The sequence below is a fragment of the Phaenicophaeus curvirostris genome, chromosome 15 (genome assembly GCF_032191515.1).
Source record: "Phaenicophaeus curvirostris isolate KB17595 chromosome 15, BPBGC_Pcur_1.0, whole genome shotgun sequence".
Taxonomy (NCBI): Eukaryota; Metazoa; Chordata; class Aves; order Cuculiformes; family Cuculidae; genus Phaenicophaeus; species Phaenicophaeus curvirostris.
This window is the reverse complement of record NC_091406.1, coordinates 20,690,556-20,711,198: the sequence shown is the minus strand read 5'-3', so window position 1 is coordinate 20,711,198 and position 20,643 is coordinate 20,690,556. Positions and strand designations below refer to the sequence as shown.

The 20,643-nt window shown below is 56.2% G+C and overlaps 2 protein-coding genes across 4 annotated transcripts in view; one reads left to right on the top strand and one right to left on the bottom strand.

Moving 5' to 3' along the window:
* PFDN1 (prefoldin subunit 1) overlaps positions 1–9,103 on the top strand; it is a 39,480-nt gene extending 30,377 nt beyond the window's left edge. Inside the window, exon 4 of the mRNA XM_069869691.1 lies at positions 8,963–9,103. Within this exon, the coding sequence (XP_069725792.1) occupies positions 8,963–9,046 (84 nt within the window). The 3' untranslated portion in view covers positions 9,047–9,103. The remainder of the gene's footprint in view (positions 1–8,962) is intronic.
* Positions 9,104–11,199: 2,096 nt separating this feature from the next.
* Positions 11,200–20,643, bottom strand: part of CYSTM1 (cysteine rich transmembrane module containing 1) — a 28,324-nt gene continuing 18,880 nt past the window's right edge. For all 3 annotated transcript variants that reach the window (XM_069869692.1, XM_069869693.1, XM_069869694.1), the window contains exon 3: positions 11,200–11,636. In XM_069869692.1, the coding sequence (XP_069725793.1) occupies positions 11,530–11,636 (107 nt within the window). In that variant the 3' untranslated portion in view covers positions 11,200–11,529. The remainder of the gene's footprint in view (positions 11,637–20,643) is intronic.

The following is a 20,643-nucleotide window of genomic DNA, read 5'->3' as shown; positions in this document are numbered from 1 at the left end:
GGGACCCACGAGGATTTCTGCTGCCATCTACTGAAAGGTTCTCGGCCAGCTGCTCTTTGTAGTGGTTAACACCGGGCTCTGGCGGTGCAGAAGTTCCCTGGAATACTTCATCACCCCCCAGTCACAGAGAGCTGCTGTCTCCACCCGGGAATGCTGTCCTGCAGTGGTCCTGGGTGGGGTGCTTCCCATCGGGCTGTGCTGCAGGCAGGCTTTCCTGCCTGGTACCCAGCTCCTACTTCTCTTGAAGGTGGCCTTGCTTGGTACCAAGCACGGAAAACAGCAGCTGCTTTCTCAAATTAGCTTTTCCAGTGTGTGGTCCTTAGGCTTTCAAGGCACAATGATAAGGATGGGGGATGCCCTGCTGCTTGGCTGTAGGTAGGATGAATCCACAGTCAAGGTGGATTTGCACCAGCAGTTCTTTAGGCAGGTGCTTCTAAAGACCCTGCTGAGTTGGCAAGTGCAGTTGTATGCTTGATGTCTTCTCTTTTTCACTCTAATCCAGATGGTTTTGAAGTGAGTGAGGGTCCCTGCTACCTTCTGGAAAGAATGGCTAGGGGAAAACTCAGGGATCTGAGTCATCACTTCTCTTAAGTAAATGGCATCATCATGTTTCTGTCAGCAGCTGTCATCAGCCAGCTGGGCTCTCTTCCTACTGCAGCATTCTCACTCTTGAGGAAACTCTGGGCAACTTCCTGACAGCAATAACTCTGCTTGGAAAGCCTTCAAGTGTCTCTAAATATTTGGTGGTTGCTGTAGCGTGGTAATTCCCGTGTGTGTGTGTGCCACAGTGCTACAGTGGGTGAGAACTGGCTCTGGGTGGGCCCACTAGGGCGTAGGGCTGCCGGCAGAGCCGCCCCACCCCGCTGCCTTGCCACCGGTTCAGTTTCTCCAAAGCAGAAGCAGCCGGACGCTGGTCAGCTGGTCCACCTCCTTCCCATTCATGGTTCCAGATGAAATCCAGAGCACACATCCTAGGCGCAGCAACTTCCATGATCTCAGGCTGGCCAGAATGTTTGCGGTGTGGGTGATGACAGCTCAGTGTGCTGTTCCCCAGCAAGGGTGGTTTGGGCAATTCCAGCCATCCTGACAGAAGCCATCCTCAAGAACGAGGGCCGCTCACACTGCTGCACTGCCTGGCCGCTAGCATGCGGGCAGCACAGCTTGGCTTTCCTTGCAGGGAAGATACTTCCCCAGACAAGCGTATGCTCCATGCTCTATCTCAGAATCTGCTGATCCAAAAGACTGTACACACAGGCCCCTCGAGGAATGCAAAAAATGGCCTGGGTTAACTTTGGGAGATACAGAAACTCTTGGCTAGCAGGTTTCCTGGGACAGTGTCACAAGATGAGCTGTGTCAGGGCTCCTGTTTGAGGCACCACATCATGCCTGGAGACTCTGCAGCATTCCTTAACAAAGCCTTCGAAGCACTAGAGTGGGATGCCAGCATCTCTCAGCGGGCAGCTGAGTGTGCTGTGAGCTGTGGGGAGGGAGGTGTTCTCTAGAAAGGGACCTGCCAGCTCCTCTCACCCTCACAAGTTGAGTGTAAGACAAGTTTATAGAAAAACAGGTGGGTTTTTTTTTTAAAAAAAGGCTGAAATGAGAAGGCATGTTCTAATAGGAGATCCTTAAATTCCCATGGCAACATTTTTGCTTGGATTTAAGTGAATATGTGTTTGCAGGTCAGGGACTGAAGTTCTTTTTCTCTTGCTGAGGTGAAGAGGGAGAAGTGGAATTTGAAGAGAGAGTAAAAGGAGGAGATGCTGAATGAGAAAACAATGCTTGAAACAGGAATTACACCTGTGCATGAGGTGTAGCACAGTGTGAATAACCTGTGGCTGCTGTGAGCTGATTCCCTGTGGAGAGCAGAAGCGCTGTTTTGGCTGCTGGCTTTGGGTGTGCACGCTGTGAAACACCATGCTGAGCTCCAGACAAGGCTCCTCAGGCTCACGGGCCCCTTCTGAAGGCAGAGGTGTCTGAATCACAGCGCTGGGGAAGCACATTGCTTTGATCATTGAAAGCGTGTCCGAGAGGAGCTGATTAATAGCTTTTTCTTGCTGTGCAATCTGTGGATGCTGGCTTTTTAATCTGCAAGGAATGTAAGGTCTGGGTGCGTCATTGAGCTGCTCCGGTGAAGCACTGGCCTTGCGAGCAGTGTGATGCAATGGGAGTGGAGGCGGGAGGCTTGGGCTTCAGTCAGGAGGTGACTTCCTGCCATGTCAAAAGGCCGTGGGCCTCCCCTGTTAACCACAACTCCTTTTCTTTGTCAGGGTGTGAACTGTCAATGTATTTGCATTAAATCCAGTATTTCCACAGCTGCTGCCAAAAGCAAATAGCGTGAAGCTGGTCAGGGAGCAAGTGTTGCCGGTGACAGGGACCGCAGTGCCGGTGAGAGCTGTGATACAGGATCATGGCAGGGGTGCGTATTTATGGCATCGCCTTTGCTGTAACCAACAGTGCCAGGGCACAGGCTCACTGCCCTGGAGGGCATCAGTAAAGAGCGTGCACAGTGAAGGATGGCTTGTGGGTGCTGCTGGCCATAGCCGCCAGTCAAGCTGGTGCTTCCAAGAGCTTGTGCTCCATCCGGAGGCGATGCGGAGAGGCAGCTGGGGCTGTTGGCTGCACAGCCACCCTTCCTCCTGGGAAGACTTCCCGGGAGATCAGTGTGCGTTGCCTGTCAGGTGCGGCTGCACACATGCGTTAGGAAGGCTTGGAAGAGGGAAGGCTCTGAAGAATTGGGAGGGGAGAGTAAGGGCCAGGCTTGGTTGAAGGAAAGCCTCGGAGTCCAGTTTCGGACCCCCCAGTGGCTGCTGGGAGGGGTACCAGGCGGGGGCAGCTCTGCTGCTGTTCTCGTCCTCCAGCATGGATCCGCATGGGCCATGACAGCCACGAGTGCTCCTGCCTTGCACCAGGCCACACGGGTGCTCAGGGCCCCTTGACCTCGAGGAAGTGGGGCCAAAACAGCTTCTTAACTGAAGGCATTGGAAATCCCATTGCGTTTGGTGAGCAGAGCCATTGTTTGCAGCCTCCGTCTCAGTGCCAGGCAGCCATTCGCATTGCAAGCTTCTCCAGAAAGCAGATTTAGGTGAGAACACTTCCTTTTGGGCCAGTTTTCAAACAGATCATCAGTCCTGCGGTTTGTCTTGCTCCCAATTGCTGCAGCTCTTCCTGGCTAGGGAAGTGGCTGTTGCTGGCAGCAGGATTAGCTTAAAGGAATTAACGAAACTACAGCCTGGGAGGCATTGACTGTATTGGGGTTTTGGGGGCATCTTCTTCAGTTTTGCACCCTGTCAGCTTTTCTGCACATGGCCCAGACCTCACTGACCTGTCATAGAACCATAGAATAATGGAATGGTTTGGGTTGGAAGGAACCCTAAAGCCATCCAGTTCCACCCCCTGCCATGGGCAGGGACACCTCCCACGGATCAGGTCACTCAAAGCCCCATCCAACCTGGCCTTGAACACCTCCAGGGATGGGGCAGGCACCACTTCTCTGGGAAACCTGGGCCAGGGCCTCCCCATCCTCACAGGAAAACATTTCTCCCTAAGATCTCATCTCAATCTCCCCTCTCTCAGCTGAAAACTGTTTCCCTCATCCTCTACCTGCACTTCCTGATCAAGAGCTCCTCCCCAGCTTTCCTGGAGTCCCTTTCAGTACTGGAAACTGCTCTAAAATCTCCCAGCAACCTTCACTTATCCAGGCTGAACAACCCCAACTCTATCAGCCTCTCCTCATAGCAGAGGTGCTCCAGCACTCAGGTCATCTCCACAGCCTCCTCTGGACTCACTCCAACAGCTCCATGTCCTTCCTGTGCTGAGGGCTCCAGAACTGAATGCAGTAGCCATGTGCTGGTCTCATGCCTCAGTGCAGGTGACACCCCCTTTCCAGTGTGGGGACAGAACTGGACAAGAGGGGATTGAGGGGTCTCACTGCCAGGAAGTGGTTGGCTAAGAACCGATGAGTGCCTGTGGTGGAAACAAACAGGGGAGCAGGAGCTTGTCCTGTGCTGGAGCAGGGAAGTGGCTTGGTTTTAGAGTGTGTGAAGTGCGCAGCCCACCTGGAAATGTGTAGCTATAAATCCTGCTGCCTTCCTGCATGCATTCAGCCACCATCAAGGTGCCTCCAGCTCCCCTTCCTCGCTTCTGCGGCAGAGACGCTGCTCACAAACTGCCAGGAACTGCAGTCTCAGGTAATTCCTCCTCGCTACTGTGCCTGGGTCATGGGAACAACACGGTGTTTCTGAACCCGCTAAAGCCTGTGGGACTCACTGCCCCAGCCCCACCAGCATTTGGATACTGCAGTTTCAATAACGTTCAAGTAATGTGTTTTGCAGGGTGGTAAATAAATCTTTAACAAGTCGATGTGGCAATTGCAAACCAGGAGGAGGAACTGTCCCCTCGTGCAGCAGGAGCCATCGGCTGACAGAGCAGCCTTTTCCTGCTCTGCTGTCCGTGTTTCCTTCCTCGCTGCCTGGCCACATGCGTCTGTTGGGGTCACACCAGTTCTGTGTGGCGCTGCCTGGCCCCGCTGCAGAGCCTGGCCTGTGGGTTTGTGCTTTTCTGGGAGCAGAAGTGGCATGTGTCACCTTCACCCTCTCGCCTTCCCAAAGCACGGCTCCTTTCTCAGTCAGGAGCGGGGGCTGTGGGGAGCAGCTGGTGTGGGGAGTGGGTTTGGGCTCAGAATCTGCAGCTCATGGGTTTTGCTGCCTGTGAAGTCAGTGGCTTTGCCATGCAAAAGCCGGTGTTGTGCCATGTGGGCTTAAGGGCACCCTCAGCAAGTTTGCTAGTGACACCAAGCTGTGTGGTGTGGTTGACATGCTGGAGGGAAGGGATGGATCCAGAGGGACATGGACAGGCTGGAGAGGGGGAACTGTGCGAACCTCATCAAGTTCAACAAGGCCTACGGCAAGGTCCTGAGTCAGGGCAATCCCAAGCACAGATCCAGGCTGGGCAGAGAATGGATTGGGAGCAGCCCTGGGGTGAAGGACTTGGGGTGCTGCGGGATGAGAACCTCAATGTGAGCCAGAAATTTGTACTTGTAGCTCAGAAAGGCAATGGTGTCCTGGGCTGCATCCAAAGCAGTGGGACCAGCAGGGAGAGGAGGAATCAGATTCTGCCCCTCTGCTCCACTCTGATGAGACCCCACCTGCAGCCCTGCATCCAGTTGTGGAGTCCTCAGCACAGGAAGGACATGGAGCTGTTGGTGCGAGTCCAGAGGAGGCTGTGGAGATGACTCGAGCACTGGAGCACCTCTGCTATGAGGAGAGGCTGATAGAGTTGGGGTTGTTCAGCCTGGATAAGTGAAGGCTCTGAGGAGACCTTAGGGTAGCTTCCAGTACTGAAAGGGACTCCAGGAAAGCTGGGGAGGGGCTCTTGATCAAGGAGTGCAGGGATAGGATGAGGGGGAATGGTTTTCAGCTGCAAGAGTGGAGATTGAGATGAGATCTTAGGGAGAAATGTTTTCCTGTGAGAGTGGGGAGGCACTGGCCCAGGTTGCCCAGAGCAGTGGTGGCTGCTCCATCCCTGGAGGTGTTCAAGGCCAGGTTGGATGGAGCTTTGAGCCCCCTGATCCAGTGGGAGGTGTCCCTGCCCATGGCAGAGGTTGGAACTGGATGGGCTTTGAGGTCCCTTTCAGTGCAATCTATTCCGTGATTCTGTGACTAACTCCTGATGGGCTCCTGGCTGGCAGCACTGGAGTTACTGGTATAGACATAATGTCACAGCAGCAGCCTCTGATTTCACAGGGGACCAAACCCTGCAGCCCAGTTCTGGCACTGCACTGGAAATTTGCTGTAGTTGCACTCACCTTGGCACAGGAGGCAGAGAATGAACATTTGGAGCAGTGAATGCACCTTTGCAGGAAAAGACATAGAGCAAATGGAGTGCTGAGATAAAACCTTACAGACATGGGCTGGCCAGTATGTGGCTTTGGAGGATGTGGGTTTACCTGGGGCTGCAAGTCAACACTGAGTGCCAAGGAAAGCTGTGCAGGTACAGGGAAGCTCGGAGGTGGGGTTTGGGAGCCCGCAGGAGTGTTTCTCCTGCCAGGAGCAGATTCCATCAGCCTGGCAGAGCCAGCCAGACCAGAACAGCCTCCAGAGTGGCTTTGACCGCCGAGCTGCACCGTCAGACCGGGCTCTCTGTAGGCAGCGCGTCAGCTGCATTGCTCATAGTGTGGCTCCCTGGGAAGGCGCTCCAGGAGAGACAGTGTTTCCTGTCTAGACCCCAGTAATCACGGTGAGGAGGGGTTTGTATTCAAGCTCCTGCTCTCTCCTCTGTGATTACCAAAGCAGAAACTGGGCTGCAGCTTCTTGGGAAGGTGCTCCTTGCTTCTGCCACGCATCTTGGAAAAAGTGGTGACTGACTGCTTGTTGCTCCCCTTTGATCAGAGCTGTTGGTCGGAGTGGGAGCCTGCTGCCGTGCTGGTTCTGGCACTGCTGGCCTGTGGGAGGGCTCAGGAAGTGGCAGCCCCCCAGCTGTGGGTGCAGGGTTTCACCTGACACCCAAGGGATGCTCCATGAGCCCAGGGATGCTTCTCCCTGCAACCTGCTTTTGGCAGAAAGGAGTGAAAGCGTCAGGACCAGCCCAGATCCTCTTCTCCCAGAAACTAATGACTGAGAAGAGGGAAATGCAAATGCCCTGAATCCTCACCTATCTGGGACCTCAGGTGATGCTGCAGTGAAGGAAAGGCATTAACCCACGTTCCTTTGCCATGAGCTGTGCAGCTCCAGCTCCCTGTTCCCACAACGGGGGCAGAGCTGGCACTGCACAGGAGTGGGCAACGCGGTTCCGCCTGGGCCATGACAGCCACCAGTCAGGCCATGTTGGTGCTCAGGGTCCCTAGACTCTGAGGAACCAAAACAGCTCCCTGATGGGATGTTGGAAATCCCACCATGTTGGAAGAATGGAGCTGCTGATCGCAGCCTACGCTCTGGCTGCATGTGGAAGCTGCCCTGCCCGGCTGCCCGGCTCTCCTGCCTCGCTGCTCTCCAGAAAGGTCTCCTGCTGCCTCCTGGGCACGAGGGCTGGGGAGTAGACAGGCAGCCAGAGCCCTTTCATAACTCATTTGATTGTGTCAAAGAAAATGTTTTAGCGACAAATGCACAAAGAGAAACCAGGTCTGCTGCTGCTCCCTTCTGCAGCCAGCAGAGCTCTGTGGAGCTTGGAGCCCAACAGGCTTTCCAGGCTCTGTCTCCCCTCACAGCTTTCAGATTCCGTTCCTTGGTGTAAAATACCTCTCCATCTGGGCAGGCAGCACGGGAGCGGCGTGGCGGTGGTACAGGAACCTGTGCTTTGCCTCCACTGCTTGCCATGTCCTGGAAAGCAGCTCTTGGAAGCGAGAGGGATCCCATGCACCCCGGGGACTGCGGGAATAGGATGAGGAGCTCTTTGCCGTACCTGCAGCCCTGGCTGTTCCTAGTAACTTTGACTGTTCAAATAAAAGCCCTTCATTGTTTGGGAATGGGGCGGGAAGAGATGTCCTCATGGTGTGGACATTTCAGCTGAGTGTATTGAAGTGTCACGGCAGGTCTGTGAAGGAGCAGGGGCAGCAATGGCAGCAGCACAGTCCCACTGCTCATGGATTGTCCTTCAGGATAGTGGGTCCCAGCTCCCTGGGCACTCGCAGGAGCTGGGACAGCATCAGCTCTGCAGTTCTGTCGGCAGCCGGCAGCAGCCGCATCCTTCAGCTCACACGCAACCCCCAGGCCTGTGCCTCGCAGCTGGAGGGTGGGCGCCTGCACCGGCTGGGATGCAGCCTGCACCCTCGCATGCTGCTGTGCTCTGGGAAGCGCCCCGGAGCCACACAGTTTCCTTTGTCTTCCTCCCCTGCTGGGGACACCGCTGGCCCCCTTTCACTGGCCTGGGCTTTGGAGGGTGGTCCTACCATGCAGGGCTCCTCTGCCTGGGGCTGGTGAGGGATGAGCGGAGCCTGGGTGGGATGCTCTAGGTTGGAGGTTTAACAATAATCCTGCCAATGCTTTTTGGTACTGAGCTCCATGGAGCTGCTGGCCCATGGGAAGGTGCTTGGCGTGTGGCCATGCCCACCGCAAGATCCAAGAGTGTCACACTGCAGCGGTGCCCACAGCCTTTTTGAGAGGAGCCTTGTGAGGACAACCAGCCCATGCCAGAGCAGGTCCGGCCCCATGGCTGGCTCTCCCACCGCCCTGAGAGCGGGAGGGTCTGTACCGAAACACCCTCAGAGCGGTGCCCTCCCTGCTGCTGGCAGAGCGGGGCTGGGGCCAGCAGCGAGAGCAGCCTGCGCTCCCGCAGCAACGCCTTCCACCCGCTTGGCCTCCACTGGGGACTGTTGTGTCTGTTGTTCAGGAACCCAGAGAAAATAGTGCAAAGAGCTAAGCACCATTTTTTCCAGTCACCTAGGAGCACCCAGACGAGCAGGAAAAAACGCTGCATACTGAATTCCTGTCTTGGGATGCACAGTTTGGGGCTGCCTCCCTGCCAAGATGAGCCTAATTAAAGATGATTAAGGAAACACATGGATTCGGTGATGATGCCAGGGAATTTCTGATAGAATGGAGAGTCTGGGTTTAGAAAACCACCCCAGCTGGGAAAAAGCCCTTTTCACCCCAGTGCTAAAGGATTTTTGCCGTTGTCCCCATAAGGAGGCCTTGGCACAATGATTCCCTTCTAGGCTCCAAGCATTACAGGATCTGATTCCTTGTCCTTCCTTGCTGCAGTTACAGTATCCCGGTTTTGCAGCTCTGCTGTTGCAACAGCCCTGGCAACTCCAAGGAGAAGGGAACAAAATCCAGTCTGTCTGAGCGTTGTTCAGGCTGACTATTAACGGTGCCGGATGCCTCTGGACATGCCCCACCCCTGCCCTCCGGTCAGGAGAGCTGCAGGGCCGTGCGTGCCCCAGGCGGGCAGTGTGTGGCCCCAGTGCCTCGGCGTGCGCTGCCAGTGCCCGGCCAGGCTCTAAATTTCCTCTGGGTTTTCTGTCTTGCAGCAGAAGAAGTCGTACCTGGAGCGGAGCATGAAGGAGGCAGAAGACAACATCCGGGAGATGCTGATGGCTCGAAGGGCACAGTAGCCGTGCGGTTTCCCGCTCCGGGTGGGTTTGGGCAGTCCAATAAAACGCTGCTGAGAAGCCTGAGCTACTTTTCTCCTGCCCTCAGCTGCAGCATTGCGCAGCAGGGACGTGATGGGAGGCAGTGGGGAAGGGGATTTGGGAGTTGGGGTGAGGGTCTACAATCCTGCTTTGCTTTCAAGCAGACATAGCCCTTGCACTTCGGAAAGATGCCGATGGGTTCTCATTTACTCTTTTCTGGCGGTGCCAGGTCCTGGTTCCCTCCTGGACTGAAGAGCCCCAGCACGCAGCCAGTTCGTGGAGGGCCAGTGCCACCCAGTGCTTCATGCTCACAGTGCACCAGCCCGGCCTCCACGGCTCCTGCCTCTGGAGCTGTCAGGGACATCTCTCCCTCCAGCAGCTCCCTGTGGTCCTGGAGCTGGGCAGGAGCAGGCAGGCCCCACTGCCAGCGCCCACTGTTCCACTCCAGGTTGGCAACTTACCAGCCGTCACGGCTTCAACTGCACTGGCTGCCGTCCCTGCCCCACGGACAAATGTCCTGCGAGCTGATCCCCAGGTGCTCTCACATCCTGCATGTGTAAGTGCACGCTCAGCAGGGAGCCCTCACCCAGGACAGGGTTTGAGAGGGGTTTGATGGGACTGGATGGACTGTGCTGTTCCAGCGCTGGACAAGGACTGACTCGCTGGACATTTATTCCAAATCAGTCGGCCCCAAATGTCACTGCTTTTCCACAGTTGTTCCTCCCTAAATCACCTCTGTCTTAGGCTCCTCTGCCAAACACCCCCTAGCAAGCCCTGTGCAGGTCCAAACAGCTTTTCCCTGCATCCCACAACGTGTCCCAGCTCCAGGCATCAACTCTCAACCTCTGCAAGGTGATCTGGAGCACTGCTGGGGGCACTGAAGCTCTGTGGGGAAAGCCTGGGAAAGGCTGGAGAAGTGGTGGTGCCTCGTTGTGTCCATGGGCTGGGTCCCGTGCTGTGGTGCCCGCGTGCTCCTCCAGGGCTCGGGGTGCTGGCGGACCCCGTGCTCGGGCTGGGATGGCCTGGCAGGGCATCACTCGGACTTCCTTCCTGCTGGGTCTCCTGCAGTGAGGAGCCTTGTCCCAGTGCCAAACACGAGGCACTTCACGTGCTGATGCCTGGCAGCTCCCAGCCAGCGCGCGGGGGTGGGTGACCTGGGGCAGTGTCTGCCCCCTTGGTGCTGGGGCAGCGGGCAGGGACGTCCCCGCACCGCCCTGGGCTGAGCCTCAGCCCGTCCTGCTGGTGCTCGCTCCTGCTCGGCAAGGCCGTTCCAGGGAGCAGCACGGGGCAATGCTGGGATGAGAGGCGGGGGAATGGGGCGAGGGGGCAGCCATGGGCACGGCGCAGGGCAGCCGAACGCTCCGCTTTCATTCCTTGGCCAAGGTGGGCTGAGCCGGGACCGCTCTGCTGAGCCCCTGGCTGCTGTCCTGCCCGGGAGGCACAGCGGGGCAGGACTTGCTGCTGCAGAGGGGTACAAGCTCCGTGGAGGATCTCCAGTGTGTGTCAGCCCACCAGGACCAGCTTTGCTCCCGGGGGGGCGGGCAGCTGGCTGGGAGCCTTCCCCGCCCTGCAGAGGGATGCTGACGGCGTGCGGGGATGGCTGCAGCTGGGAACCCTTGGCATTTAATCCATGACCTCGTTTCTTCTTGCTCATTAATTTACCCCCCTCCAGCCCGTGCTCTGCAGCAGGAGATGGTGATCACTGCTCAGCACCCTGGAGCAGGATCAGTCCCCCCATCACTGCTGGCGCACACACAGCAGCTTCGTGCCCCAGCTCTGGATGTGCCGGAGAGGCCTCGGTCCCAGACAGGGACCTGTATGTCCAGCTCTGAGTACGCAGTGGATGGAAACCCAGCGGAGCTGTCCTGTGTGTGACAGGGGCTGGTGGTGTCCGGCACAGGTGCTGCCCTCCTGATGCGTGCTCACAGCACCCGTTTGCTGCAGCAAATCCTGCCGGCGCCGGGGAGGGCAGAGCCAGGCATCCTGGGCCCAGGCGAGGCACAGATCCTGCCAGCACGGCTGCGTGCGGCCACGTCCTCCATGGCTGCTGCAGGCAGCGCATGCGGGAGGCCGATGACAGGCAGTGCTGGTCGCAGCGCACCCTCTACGGGACAGATTTATTGAAACAGCTGGGATCTAGTGAAGAAAATCAACTGTTGGCTTTAATTATTGCATATGTCTCCATGTCTGGGACTAGGAAAATCTCAACTGATAAACAGACATTTCATCAGAACACCTTGGGCTGAAATGCGCCCTGAGTACGTTCGTCAAAGTTACAACAAAAGTCTTAGAAACGTTAAAAAGGGATTTTTTTTTTCCTTTACTACAATAAAGGAGCGCCCCCCACCCCGCGAGGCACTCGGACTGACAGACGGAACCCTTGGCTGTGCAAAGCAGAGCGGTGATTGCAGTAACGGAAGCGGTGGGGCAGGGGTGGGAGCCGCAGTGGGGCACGAGCGGGGCGCTCAGGTCAGCATGTCCCAGAGGCAGCAGCAGCACAGCGCCGTCCAGCACGCCGTCAGGCACGCGCTCTCGCCTGTGTCATCCCTGCGACGCTCCTCCACGACGTACACTGCGGGGACAGCACAGATCAGTCAGAGCTGCCCTGCAGCACCCGCAGCGCCCGGCACAACCCGCGCAGCCACCGGGACCCCGCTCACCGCAGGGATGAGGCCACAGCCGTGAGGGCCACCGCGTTGCCACCACGGCACCGCGTGGGGACCCGCTGCCCCCTCCCACCATGGCTCCCACCATGGCCTCAGGTGGGAAGGGTCCCTGTGGGCAGTTCCTCTTTCTGCAGCCAGACCCAGGCTGCTGGGACTGTGCACCAATTTCAACAAAGCTGCCAGGCTCAGCCTCCTGTAGCATCGCATACAGTTACTGTGCGAAACAGGCTCAGCCTGGCAGGCATCTGCTCTGAGGGAGCCTCCCCGTGCCTTCCAGCAGCCCCGTGGCGAGAGGTCCCTGGAACAGAGCGCCCGTGCCTGCCCTGGCCCTGCCCGAGGCAGGACGCACCCAGGCAGTGGTGCTGGCAGGGCCTCTGCGCTCCTGTGGCCCCTGGAGTGCTGGGGGATCCTGTGCGAGGCAGGACAGATGTGGCTAACAACCGAACTCCCACCCAGCCACTCTCTCACCGCCCGTCCTCAGCAGGGAAGGTGAGAAAAGGGTTGTGTAAGGACAGGGAGGTTCATCACCTATTGCCATCATGGGCAAAACGCCCTCAGCTTGGAGAAAAGTAATTTATCACTGATTAGATGAGATTCGAGTAGTGAGGAACAAATGCTAAAACACCCCCTTCCCTTTCCCGCACACAGCCATTCCTCTGCCACTCCTGCTGGAGCCGTGTCCATGCCTGCTGGCAGGGAGGTGACGCCTGCGGGCCGGGGCTGTTCCCCTGCAGCCCCAGCAGAGCCCATGCCCGCCCTGAAGTCATCCACGTTCCGGGTACACCGATTGTCAGAGGGATTGTTCGGTGATGCAGAAGGTAGTTCCAGGCTCTGGGCAAAGGGAATCAAGATCAGCAGCCAGTTGTCTTGGAGAACAAGTGGGCTGATTCCTTGCTGTTGGGTCACTTCCATGTGCAGTTTTAGCACAGGGAAGATGACAAGAACCTGCTGCCAGCAGGAGGCTGGACAGGCACCCAGGGCAGTTCCAGGAAATCCCAGTTTCACGGCTACAGATGCGTTTGCAGTTCACCAGCCCGTCTGTTCAGAGCAGCACTGCTGGCTGTTCTCTGCCCCTGCTCCAGCCCTGTCACGCACTGAACTGCCTCCCGAGGAAGTCAGGGAGGGACCCGTCGTTTCAGCTCTGTGCCCGTCTTGTGTGCCAGGGCACTTCCAGCTCTGCCTGCTCAGCACCCAAGGTGCGACCAGCTCTTGCCAGGCGAGGCAGCGCAGCCCCCAGCCCCCTGCCCTGCCAAGCGGTGCATGCCCGGATCCCACCCCAGAGGCTCAGGGCAGCGCTTTGTGAACAGGAACCAGATAAGTTCTGCCACTGGAGAGCTGCCCAGGGGCTCCCAGCAGGCTGTTGGGATTTGCTGCACAGTGCCGGCTGCCGAAAGCACAGGAGGGAGCTGCAGGCTGTGACGAAGCTCTCCTAGCAGCATCTCCTGTCTGACGCCGGTGTGCTGCTGGCTCTTCCTGGCAGTCCCTGAAGCCTGTTTGGGACAGACAAGCACTTCACCTTTGCTTCCTCCTCACTGACAATCCCACCCAGAGCCACAGGAGCAAGAAGCCAGGCCTTTGCCCTTCCTGCCTTAAAACTCTGTGGGATCTGTTTGCTGTGGTCTGCATGGGAAGCATGCCCTCCTACGGGAGCCTGACCCAAGAGGCAGCCAGTGCTGTAAGCGGAGCAGCTGAATGTGTGGTGTTGGCAGGTGGAGATGGTTGCTGTCATCAGCTAGGTCCTTCCACAAGCTTGTGTTGTGCTCGGAAAAAATATTACCCCCTTCACTGCTTTCAGTCTCTCAGGAGTGACGGGTACAGGACAATGTGCTCTGGCTGACATGGCATCAAAATCCTGCTACCACCGTGGTGGGGCAGCGGGAGGAACGGCCCAGGAGCCCCCCAGTACCTGCCCTCAGAGACAGCCCATTCCTCAGTCCCCACAGACTCCCTGGTGCACATGGGAACAACACCAGAAGGCACCTGCGCAGGCAGAGGGCGGCTGCAGAGGAGCTGCACGGTGCTGGCAAAGCCCCGCTCTCCCTCCCTCCCCGCAGGGCTCCGCAGCCGCCTGCCAGCATTCAGTCACAGCCTGTCGTGCCTTTGCTCCCGGAACGCCTGGGTGGAAGTCTTCCCTCCAGACAGTTCCAGAAGGAGGTGGCAGCACGTGGCAGTGTTGTGATGGGCTGCGCTGGAGCTGGAGAGGTGCCGTGGTGCTCTCTGCCTGCAGCAGCCCCTGAAGAGTCAAAGCAGGCACCTCCAGGATGGAGCAGATCGGGACCTGCTGGAAACCTGGCTCTGGAGCAGAGGCAGGGCCCTGTGGGCTCTGGGCAGCAGTGGGGGAAGCCACACAACCTCCTCCCCCGGGGCCAGCAGCCCGGCTGTGCCAGCAAAGAGCACAAAACATGGTCAATGACTGGGGAGCCCAGCACCCATGCCTCCTCCTGCCCCTGGGATCCAGAGAGCCTGTCTGATCCCTTTGAAAGGAGGGACCGCAGACCCATCCCATGCAGACGGGATCTGTCCCAGCACAGACAGGACTTTGGTCAGGCCCTTCCCTCCTACTTACACTCAGAACCACACATGGAAGACTCGCAGAGGCTTCAAGTTCAGAATCATGAAGCCCTGTAAACTCCCTGTCACAGCCCATTGCCTGGTGAGGTGTCCCGTACCCCACCAGGCAGCACGAGCGGTCACTGAGCGGCTGGGCCAGGGTGTGTGGATCCAGCTGTCACCACCTGCCCCGCAGCGGGGAGAGAGGACCTGGGCTCAGCTGTCAGGGGAGAAGCTGGCTTAGCAGAGCTGCTCAAACAGCTTTGCTTCCCTTCCCTGCCCTGTCCAGAGCAGCCAGACAAACTGACATTTGATCGTTCCTTCGCTCTCCTGCCGGAGCGGTGTTGTCCTCTGCAGGGAGCAGGCCAGCCCTGCTGTCTGGCCTCACAAACTGGGCTGAGGGGACACAAGCCCTGGTGCCACGCGACGCCTTTGTGCAACTCATCATATGAATGTGCTGCTCAGGGAGGAAAGTAGCAGGCAGAGCTGCAAAGAACAAGTTCAGCCTGCAAGGACTGAAGGAGGCACTGGTGTGTTTCAGGCTGGGAAAAACCTTCCAGCTTTTTTTTTCCCTGCTGGATCTGGGAGCTCTGAGCAAGCAGCAAACTCTTTGGTGCCTTTGTGTCCCCTGAGAAGGTCCTGCTAGAACGAGCAAAGTCAGAACACGTTCCAAATGTTCCAGGAACATGTTCCTGTGTAAGACTACAGCATGGAGGCAGAGATGGAAAAGAGCTCCTCACCAGAATGGGGCACTGGCCATGCTCTCCTGCCTGCATCCAGCTGGGAGGGGATGCTCGCTGGCTCCTTCCATCCCTTGGAGCGAACAATGAAGGGTTCTGTTCCCATGGCTGCTCAGGAAAGTTCTGAGCCAGGTGCCCTGGAACCCTGAGGTAGCTCTGGTTTCCAACCAGCTGTCAGGTGCCGTTCAAGCTGTCCTCTGGAGCCACTGAGAAGGGTTCCTGCTGCCAGAGCACTGCCATACCCCAACCTGACGGCCCAGCACCCCAAGACATCCAGAGCTGCTCAGCAGAAGGGGGCTGGGAGGATGTTCAGGTAAGCACCAGTTCCTGGTGGTTTGGGGGCTGCAGGGTGTCTCTGACCTCTGGAGAACACCAGCAAGGACACAAACCACAGAACTGGCTTCAGAGCAAAGTCTTGGCAACTTCAGACTGAGTGAAACCTGGGGACCCGACACCCCTCCCTGCCACAGAAGAAGCTCGCCCGCAGGTAACACTCCCAAACCTTGTGGCGGGGGTGAGGTTCCACTGCCTGGCATCCCCTCGGCTCCCTTGCTGGAGAAGCTGAGACTGAGTGGGCTCTCTGGCTGGCAGCACTGGCCTGAGGATGGGGAGCCTGGAGCGCTGAGGTACCTGCATTTGGCATAGTTGGCAGCTCCAGCCAGTTGCTCTGGCTGCGCCATGGCTATGTGCATCGCGGACCGGAGGACAGAGCCGTGTGTCAGACACCCCAGTCAGCCCATCTTCACCCTGGCTGAAGGCAGGCGTGTCTGCAGCCAAGGCACCATCCAGGGAAGAGGTTCCACCCCACCTGCCTTTCCCTGTTGGAGCAACGTGGCTTTCTGGTAGCCAAGTTACCAAAGGGTAACACTTGAGCGTGCAGAGGACTCAAGCTGTCAAGCGGTGCACCAACATGGACGAGTCCTCCGTGGGAGCACACAGACCAGTAAAGGAGGTTGCTGGTTTGTCAGCAACTTCCAATGGCATCAGTGAAATCGAGTGCAACCGTGTACTCTGCTGGAGGATGGATCTATGGAACCTTCCCCACCCCAGAGCAGACCTGAGATGGATGCTGCCCTGTGCAGTTCACAGCAATCTGTACACAGCTACAGGCACAGCAGAGGAGTCTCCCTGAAGTATTTATGATTAATTGGTAAGAAGTTTTAAACTCCAGACAAGTGCCGAGGCCATAGTGACACAGCATGTTCAACACGTGTATGAAGCAGTGTTACCAAACACTTGCTTCAATATTAAACAAAGTGGCTTTTCTGAACCTGGGTCTGTGCAGTGGGAGGCTGGTGTTTTCCCGGCCTGGCTGCTCAGCTGACACGCATGGGATGCTGCCTCTCCACACAAGTGGGTCACAGTGGCGCGGGCACCGCTCCGCCCCCGCAGCCGGCACCTTCGGCTGCCTGTGTGGCACTGCTGGCAGCTTCTCCTGGGCAGGGCTGCACCCAGCTGGCGGATACACAGGGTTGTCGCTGCCCACCAACAATCCAGGGCAGGACTGGGACAGGAGAGGGGACAGCGAGGGATAGCAGCCACGTAAGGACCTTCTCAGAACTCACTGTGGGGTGGGGGTGCACCTTTCTGCTAGGAACAGTGAAAAAGCACTGGAAAGAGACCACCTCCTTCCACCCTCTTCTGCTAAAAGCTGGAAGTCATTTCAAACAGCAGCATGCTGTGGCACCTGTCTCCAGAACCCTCTGAGAACAAGCTGTGATCTCTTTACCAAACCCATCCAGCTGCCACGTTCAAGCAAAGCCCCAAAGATGACTATTTGGAATGCACGTTTGAGAAGCCACTGCCTTCCACTACGGAGCTCCTCTCCCAAAGGAAGGAAGAGTCTCTGCCACCATCAGCTCCTGGGACCACCTGCCAACCACTGCTGCAGCTGGAGGGGAAATCCAGTCACTGGTGAAGTCTTCGGACTTGGAGAGCATCTGGGCAATAGTCTAAATAAAACCCACCACCTTGCCCTTACAGTTTGAGTTTAATGATCACTTCCTTGCAGCTTCTTCAGTGCTTCAGAAGCTGTAGCTCTGTCGCTGTCACCAGACAGACTGCTGGACAAACTTTAAACACGGCTGTACAGCATTGATGCTGAGAAGCTTTTCTTGTCAGCCAGTTGGGCGTGGGGCTTTCACAGGGGAAGGCAAGAGCAGTGAGGGTGGAGGCTGGTCAGCTCTTCACATAAAGGGGCCAAAGTGCACACGTGAAAAACACGGTTCAAAAGAGGGTGAGACAACCTGCTCCAAGCCCAACCTCTCCTTGGACACACCCTATACCGGTCCTGTGAGGCTGGAAACTGCAACTGAACATCAGCTCCAAAGCACTGACACACACACACAGCAACAGAGGCGCCCAAGGAAATCAAGAGTGCATGGTAGCACCTTTATTCACTCTCCCAGCCTAGTATTGGCGCTGCTTTAAATGCACAGCGTATTGTGGACAGCACAGTAAAAGACTGCACAACAGAACCTGAAGCACCTTACTCAAACCTCATGCAATCACTTGTTAGGAATCCTTGCACAACACATCAATGATGCAGCCACCCAGCGCCTTCCCAGCTCACTGCAAGCAGCAGTTTTCCATTAACAGAGATCAGGTTTGCTACTGGAATAGCTCTGCCAACAAAACCCCGATCCAACTCATGTCTGTTAAGGGAACTGCTGGCTTTGTGTGCTCCTTGTCAGTAGCCTGAGTGCCTCCAAGCTAAAGCTGTGGGGTTCCTGGGGACTGCCTTAGCCGCTTTGTGCCTCCCTCGCCCAAGGTCGGGCACTCCAAAGATCCCTACAGCACGCCAGGACCTTGCCACTCTGAGCAGAAGCCCACTAGCGCTTTGGGACTGGTGGTGTGATAGAGAAGAGAAACAAGGGTGGTATCCCGCAGAGGCATTAGACAGCATTCAGGTTTAGGCTTAAGTTTTGATGTTTTCATTGTTTTTAATAAACCAGGATGGGAAAGGGTGTAAGCTGAGCAGACCCTCCCATCTTCTAATCAGCAATTTAGAGCACAGACCCCAGTGACTCATTCTAACTCGGAAAACAGCAGCACTCCCTGTAACCACACAGTACCAGCACGGGCCAGTGCAAACAACTCCTACTCTGGTTAGAGAACAAACACTACAATACCATTTTATTTCATGTACAGTCTACTTTATCTTAAGCATACACATTTTGTTTCTTCTCATACCTAATTGATATGTTAATCATTAGCTCCAGGAGGGAAAGGCATGAGCAGTACTTTTCACCTGGTTTGGTAGAAACTAAACCTGTGACCTCAGACTGCAGTGCTCCTTATCGCAGTGCTTTACCGGGTCTCCAAGGAGTGTGGCACAAAGACTCCGGCTTTGATGACAGAACTGGCCCATCCTGGCCCAGGCTCAGACATCCCTGTCAAGGTACTGATTTACTGGTGTGGGGTACTCCTTCCTCTGCCTGTGGAGAGAGGGCTGGGACCACGGGAAAAGCAGTAAGTCTTCAGGTTTACTTCCCCAGCTCCAGCCCTGTGCTCACACAGACCAAGCACACAGGTCTGCGCACAGACAAGCCCCTTACAGAGCTTCTATAATCAGGCGAGGCCTGAAGCTACAGGATGCAGCAACAAGCAGCTCACCACCTCCTGCAGCCTAGAAGCTCTTCCCATGGTATCAGGTTATCATGGTTCACTAGTTCTGCCCACAGCAGAAGTACTAATTCATACCACAACCTTCCTGTGTGGGAGGAAGCACACAGAAGGGACCAACCAGACTTTCCGCACACGTGAATAAAATATTTATTATCACAAGCCACTTCTGCATGAAGAGCTTTGTTTTCTCTTGTCCAGCCAGCAAGCAGGCAGTCTGGCTTAAAACTGAATGGCACTGGTTTATAGATAATTTCTGGCAGGGTTAAGTGCTGCCTGCAGCAGATTGCTAAGTGAGGTCAGTGTGTGCACCTTGTTCTACCATCGAAACCTTCCCCCAGAGTCCTTTGGAAGTCTTTCTGTTCAGTCTAAAGGGCAGAGAAGGGAAAGTCAGCACAAGGGACGCATAGGCGGCAGTGCCCTGCAATCAAGCATCACTGAGCCCCTCGGCAGGTGCACACTGCAGGGCTCCAAGCCCAGCAACACCCAGCCCTTACCAGCCATGAGTCTGGGAGTAAATCCCGTGCAGAAAGCAAGTAGGGGAGAAGAGACTGTGTGACTGGGGCACGGGGACCCCAGACTTCAACTAAAGCTTTTGTGTGAGCTGCCAACAAGGCTCCTCTCCATTCCAGCCTCCTCCTCTGCCCACAAAGCCTGCAGGGCAGAGCCTGGGCACAGATGAGCTCTAATTCCCTTGGCAAGAAAAGCATTTAATTATTCTGTCTGCCCTCGGGAGATGTTTCCTCATGCTGAACAGCTCGTCATGTCACACTCCCCAGCTCCCCAATTCCTTCTGCTGACACCACATTCAAATTTCAGGAAATACCTTTGCACGCTTCTGAAACAGATACTGGTCAGAGCCAGATGGAAATATCACAACGTACTTCCAAACAAAAATGTTCCCAGGCTGCAAAATGCTCAAAGCAAGTTTCACAATCCCCACCGTCAAACACAAACTGCTGCTGGAGCCACCTGAGCAAAAAACAGGCACTGGAGAAGCAAACTGCCAGGAAGTCTGGGTGGTTCCACCTGCGAATCAACCCTGCCACCAGGCTGCTACTGCTCACCCAGCCCCGATTTCAGCCGGTGCTCCGGCAGTGGCTGATCCAGAACTCCCCACGCTTCTATCGGACCTGCCCCTCCTCTGTGGTTGTGAGACTACAGCCAGCAGGTCAGGAAAATTCCTGCCTTTCAGTTCCTGTGAGTTTTAGCAGCCCTTATGATCACCCTAGAGAGCTGTTTCAGCTTTCAGGGAGCTGAACAGGCAACACATTTCAGGGAAATGACCATCCATGCCTGCCAAGTGAGCACTTTCCAGAGCCAATGCTGGCTGCGTTTCACACAAGGGCGAAGTTGTTCCTCACTCACTGCTTGTGCTGTGAGCATGGGATATGCCCAATCACAAAGCACACAGATTCCCAGCCCTGAGCTCAGCTGCAAAGAAAATAGGTGAGCACACAGGGATGGGAGTCAAAGATCTTTGAGATGAAGGCAGTGATACCCATAGAATCATTGAATGGTTTGGGTTAGAAAGGACCTTCAAGCCCACACAGTTTCACCCCCCTACCATGACAGGGGCACCTCTCACTGGATCAGGCTGCTCAAGGCCCCATCCAACCTGGCTGTGAACACCTCCAAGGACAGCCACCACTCTTCTCTGGGCAATCTGGGCCCATGTGTCACCACTCTCATCGTGCATAATTTCTTCCTTAAGTCTAATTTTAAATCTTCCCCTCTCCTTCATAGCCATTCCCCCTCATCCTACCGCTACATGCCCTTGTAAAAAGTCCCTCCCCAGCTTTCTTGTAGCCCCTTTGAGGTACTGGAGGCTGCCCTCAAGTCTCCCCAGAGACTTCTCTTCTCTAGGCTGAACAATCCCAACTCTCTCAGCCTGTCTCCTTTGCATTTACACAGCATGGATGTGCCCAAGAAGGATTCAACATCTCTAAAAAGCGGGGCTATGCAAACTTCTTATAGAGAAAAACATACCTGATGCAGC